General features: G+C 41.5%; 1 protein-coding gene across 4 annotated transcripts in view; it reads right to left on the reverse strand.

Moving 5' to 3' along the window:
* The window catches only part of SQRDL (sulfide quinone reductase-like (yeast)), a 44,239-nt gene that overhangs the window by 10,667 nt on the left and 27,630 nt on the right, over positions 1-5,942 (reverse strand). For all 4 annotated transcript variants that reach the window (XM_012728498.1, XM_012728494.1, XM_012728495.1 and 1 more), the window contains exons 5-6: positions 4,038-4,232; positions 1,953-2,162 (exon numbers count right to left, since the gene is read on the reverse strand). In XM_012728498.1, coding sequence (XP_012583952.1) covers positions 1,953-2,162; positions 4,038-4,232 — 405 coding nt within the window. The remainder of the gene's footprint in view (positions 1-1,952; positions 2,163-4,037; positions 4,233-5,942) is intronic.

Raw genomic sequence — 5,942 nt, forward strand, 5'->3', positions numbered from 1 at the left:
CAAAAACGGGGGGGCGGGGGGAGGGAAATGCACGGGATTATGGTGATGGCACACGGGTGACTTGGTGATGGAAAACCCATGGGGATTACAATTGAGATGGGAAAAAAATGTACAAAATGATGTAAAAATAAACTTTTGTAATAAAAAAAAAATGGGCAGAAGAGCTACAAAGACACTTCTCCAAAAAAGAAATGCAGATAGCCAGCAAGCATATGAAAACATGTTCAACATCACTTATAATAAGAGAAATGCAAATTAAAACCACAACAAGATACCACCTCACACCAGTGAGAATGGCACATACTAAAACAATTAGCAACAACAAATGTTGGTGAAGATGTAGAGAAAAAGGAACTCTCCTATACTGCTGGTAGGAGTGCAAGCTGATACAACCACTATGGAAAGCTGTTTAGAAGTTTCTCAAAAGGCTAAAAATAGAACTTCCCTATGACCCAGCAATCCCACTCCTAGGTATCTACCCAAAGGACACAAAAACACGGATTCAAAAGGATACCTGCACCCCCATGTTTATTTCTTCTCTATTTACTACAGGGAAGACAAGGAATCAGCCCAAATGCCCCAAAATAGAAGACTGGATTAAAAAGAGGTGGTACATATACGCAATGGAATATTATTCAGCAATCAAAAAGATAAACTCATGCCTTTTTGCAGCAACAAGGATGGAGCTGGAAGGGATCATGCTTAGTGAAATAACCCAGAAAGAAAAAGAAAAATAGAATATGGTTTCACTCACAGAAGGAACATAAAGGATCAGGGGGATAAAAAAGAGACAGAGACAAAGGTAGTAGAGTAAAAATGAAAACAATGAACAACTATAACCCAGCGACATTTTATGGGGGTGGAAGGGAGAATGGGATCAGAACTGGAGTGGGAAGAGTGCACTGGACTGTGGTGATGGCACATGGGTAAATTAGTGGTGGGAAGCCCACGGGGATTACAACTGAGATTTAAAAATGCACAAAATGAAAAATGATGTAAAATAATAAAATATTTTAAAATCATTATTCAAGTCACCAGTGACATTTAAATAACAGTACTCTTGATTAAAAAAAAAAGCAATACTATACTTTCTAAAATGCTATACATTTTAGAAAGAACTCAAGAGAAAAAGCTTAAAATTTGAAATTTTGATGTTTAGCAGATTAATCTGAGGCTCATTTCAAGATTCCTTTCTATGGAAACCTTCATTCTTCTAAAAAGACCAAAGGAGCAAAATGTCACTGCTATGTTTAGTCATTGCTAACAGCCTCAACAGGATGATAGAAACAAAGGATTCGTCCCACCACACTTCATCCAGGTAACCTGACATGTTGTTCTTACTGCTCATATAGCTCTACAAAGACTACTACTCCCACCGCTTAAGAGAAGAATCCAGACACATGGAAGCCAAGCCCATATATGAAAGCTAGATCTTTCCAAATTGTGTATAGCTCCACCGAATCTTTCAAAGATTTTTCAGCGCTTCATTTGCGGCCCAGGTGAAAGGTATTTAAGGACAGCCTCTTCCACAGTAAAAGACATCCTGTCACTCTTGAATTATTCACAAGCATGGCTGTTGCACACACACCACAAACTGGAAAAATCACCAGATCCTGCATTTAAGGAAGCAAGTACGCCACCCCACTCCCCCGCCCCCACTGCCGACACCCTCAACTCAGCTATAACTAACATTGTGAAATATTTTTGAGTGCCTCAAGTGACTCAGAACCAAGAAAAGTAGAGACACAAGATAGGAGAAAAATTCACTTGGTACTTCACCTATCATGGAACAAGCTTGCACCTCTTTCTCATCTTCACCCACCCTCTCCAGCTAACACTAAGACGCTGGCTTTAACCAGTTGTTCCCAACACATGATGATGGCAGCTAGGGAAGTGGGAGCCTACATACATGTATGGCACTGTTCTGTTGACAGCTTAACCTCAGCACTCACTGAAATGACTTGAGTCTCTCCAGGTTTGTCCAGATTCTCAAAGACAGCTTCTTGTTTATCAGCTCGGACTTCAATGAGGTTTTGCTTGTAGTTAACAGTAAGGTTCCTCTTGCGGATGATCTCTTGCAGGACATCAGCATACTTCTTAACCCCAAAAATTGCTCCAAGAGAAGTGTTGAAAATAATATTGGCCTTGGATCGCTTCCCTGTCTGAGAAGAAAAATAGAAACAACTAACACCAAAGTACTATTCCAGTCACTCTTTTTAACTGAAATAAGAAGTAAAACATTCAGAAAAGTTTTCTCCACCACTAAGCCGTGCTGGGGTAAGACATAAGCCAATCTTCCTCTTCCTCCTTATTTTGGTCAGCAACACAGTAACTCAAATACACACTTGAGTCGGGGGTTAGGTGAGCACTTCAGTTGAATACCTTAGTATGGACAGAGGTGAAGGTCAAGTTCAGGTAAAGAGAGAGCTGGACTGTTCAGTCATTCAACAGGTATCTAGTGAGGTCCTACAGTTGGCCAGGGACTAGCCAGATAGTCTAGGTACTGAGAAGACATCAGTGAACCAAAACTCAAGGCCCTTTGGTTCAAATCCACTAGTGTTGCCCACGTGATTCAGAGGCTAGTGTTCTCACAAATGCCTGGGAGTATATGGCACCTAAAAGAAATTTCCTTTCTGGCCATCCAAGACCTGGGAGAGTTACCCAAAGAGAATTTCCAGAAGGGAAGAAAATAACTAGTGTCTTACTCTTTTCTTCTATTCAGCTCTTTTAAGGATTTGTTCAATTGGACCTCACTATTTGCAAAAGTTAGGTGGGAAAGAACCTCAAAGGTTATGCCAACCCAGAATTCTCATGACCCAGACTGGCCTTACTTTGAAAGGTGACTAGTACTGTCCCTTGATTTCCTGCCACACAGGGATGGTGCAGGCTTACATATGTTTGGGCAGACTTACACATACCCAATGCCTCTTGAGTCCCATCTGCCCCTTCTTCCCTCCCCATAGGCTGATTAGAATTCTGCCACTGTCTCAAGTCAAATTATGCTTGGTAACCCAAAATGTCACATCCCACACAAGGGCCAAAGGGTGAGAACAGGAGGGTGTGGGGCCCCCACCAATTTACAGCAAACATACTTGACCTGAAGATGCTGGCTCTCACACACAGAGTGTCTAAGGGATGCTCAGAAATCCTCCTCAACCCAAATATCTCCACTAAGACTTGAAGTTCTACGTGAACACTTTTTTTTTTTTTTTGGCCTTTAGAATTGACTTTTGCCCATTACATTTCAAAAAATGTTTATCAAGAGCCAGAAAATAGTCATAGCCTTGAACTTGAGTAAGAACAGTTGAGGATATTATTATGTATAAGAATGAACAATTTGTGGCCCTCCCTGGTGGCTCAGTGGGTTAAAGCCCAGCACTGAGAAGCTAAAGCCACTTCTGCATGAGTTCGATTCCCGCCTCCCCTGGAGGTGACCACATGGTGTGGCAGACCTCTCCTGACCCACCCGCTGCTCCCTTCAGCAGTGTACTTCATCGATCTGCCTGTTCTGCTCCCCACTCTGTCTCTGGTGAAGCCTCTCATCGCACCTGAGCCTCTGACCTGTACCCCAGTTCTGTATGCACAAATAAATAAATCTTAAGAAAAGAAAATGTAAAAAAGAATTAAAAAAAAAAAAGAATGAACAATTTGCAACTAATTGTCTCGCTACATGGAAATATGTCAACAATGAGGATATAGCTTCCCAATAGACTTTTATATTAAAATGTATGATGCAAAGAATTATTTAATACCATATAGTACATCTAAATTAGTATGGACAGAATGATTATAACCACAGTTTTAAAGTACACAGAAAAAAATTAGAAAGATAGGCCAAATTGATGACAGCAATTAAAATATATTTAAGCAACTGGACTAGGAATTACTTCCTCCTTTTTTTTCTATTTATCTATATATAAGCTTCCAAAATATAATTTTGTAATAATAAAAATTTAGATAAAAAAGGAAAACTGTGGCAATCACTGAGTTAGCGTCATCTGCCCTCCTTGTCTCTATCCCTGGAAAAGGAAGAATACCTTTCTGAAATAGGCTTCTGCTAAATACATGATCTTTTGTGGGGCTCCAGCACATTTTATTGGAGTATTTGGGAAGGTAAAGATAGCATTTCCCTCTTTGAAGTCCTGCAGAGCTTTCCATGTCTTCTCCACTGTGCTAACTGAGTAATTGGAGCCTATTTTGGGATGGGCAAAACCTTCAGGCAGGCCTTTAATCTGCAACAAAGCATACAAAGAAATTATTTTTTAACATATATACAAATGGCTGTGAAGTCCTAGTTCTTTGCTATCCCTACAAACCCCCTCCCCCTAGTATTTCCAGCAATGTGTCACTCCCAGTACTCACACACAGTGGAGCAGGCAGATGGATGAGGGTGTGCTAAAACCAGAACTGTGGCACCTGGAGTCACCTGTGAAACTGCAGAAAGGCTTGGCTTTTTGCAAGGGAACCCCTCCACCACCCTTGTTCTTGAGACCCTATATTGCATATATTCCCACCAGAAGGATTATAATATATTCTGTCTGTCCACCAGAGTAAGGACAAGAAGCCAGCCATACTTCTTTTTTAAGAACCAGTTGCCTTACTAGGTAGGAGAATTATAGAAAAGACATGAGCAAAAGCCAGGTAATCAGCAATAGCACACCTAAAATACCCTTTTTCAGGCTGTACCAGATCAAATTCTTGGCAAAGGCAGTAATGTCAGGTAACAATAATGTGCACTCAGAAAATCCTACACCTACATAAGGCTGAGCTTTTCCACTTACATGCATTGTAACCCTGGATAAGTCCACTAATATCTCTAAGCCAATGGGTCCCAAAGTGTGATCCTCAGACCAGCAGCACCGGTACCACCTGGGAACTGGCTAGAAGTGCAAACTCTTATGTCCCACCCTGAAACACTGAGTGGGAACCTTGAGCGCAAGCACAGCGGTCCTTGTTTAATGTGCCCACCAGGTAATTCTGCTGCCACTGAGAGCTTGCGTAGCTTATATTCATTATCTGTAAAACAGGGATAAGAGGAACTGCTCCTGAGGGTTGTTGGCAGGAATCCATGAGACCATGGGTGTGAAATGCTTGAAAAATGACATGCACAGTGTAAGTGATCAGTAATGTCAATCAGATCAAAACTGATGCTTGTCTTAAATATTAGAAGACTCATGGAACACAGTGAAGATGGCTCAGATTGAGTTAAGAAACTCACACACCAGGTCTTCCAGCCACAGTGGGAACCATCAAAAACCAGTCTTAGCCTGGGCTGGTCTTTCAGAAGGTCACTAGGCTGACTTCCCAACATTAGGGCAACCACCTCCAGACCCACAGACACCCATCCCTCATGTGTCAACTAAACAAAATCCTGTGGTCTTGATGACACTCAGTGTTGACAGCAACAATCCTCTGATTACTAATCAGCGCTCCCTTTTTGTTGAAACCCACCTGAGTAACTTCCTGGCATCTACAATCAAAGTTTGAATCAAAGGGTGCCAGCTAATACAATCGACCTGGAAAAGTATTAACATTCTCTTGCCCTCAGTTTCCTTATTAAATTAAGATAAAAATATCTACCTCAGGCTCTCCCTGGTGGTGCAATGCATTAAAGCACTGCATTAGGAAGCTCTTGGAAGCCACTGTAGCATGAGCTCAATCCCAGGCCAAGGAGCTGACCCACATGGTGCGGCAGACCTCTACTGACCCACCCGCTGCTCCCCTCAGCAGTATATTTGTCAATCTGCCTGTTCTCACCACTCTGTCGCTGGTGAATCCTCTCACCCACCACACCTCTGGTCTGTACCCCAGTTCTTTAAGTATAAATAAGTAAATCTTTTTTTAAAAAAATCTACCTCAGCAGGTTATAAAATCAACACACAAAAGTCAGAGGCTTTCTTATACACAAACAACCAAGCAGAAGAAACAGAGATAAAAAAAAA

The sequence above is a fragment of the Condylura cristata genome, unplaced genomic scaffold, assembly GCF_000260355.1.
Source record: "Condylura cristata isolate star-nosed mole 26May11 unplaced genomic scaffold, ConCri1.0 scaffold00023, whole genome shotgun sequence".
NCBI lineage: Eukaryota > Metazoa > Chordata > Mammalia > Eulipotyphla > Talpidae > Condylura > Condylura cristata.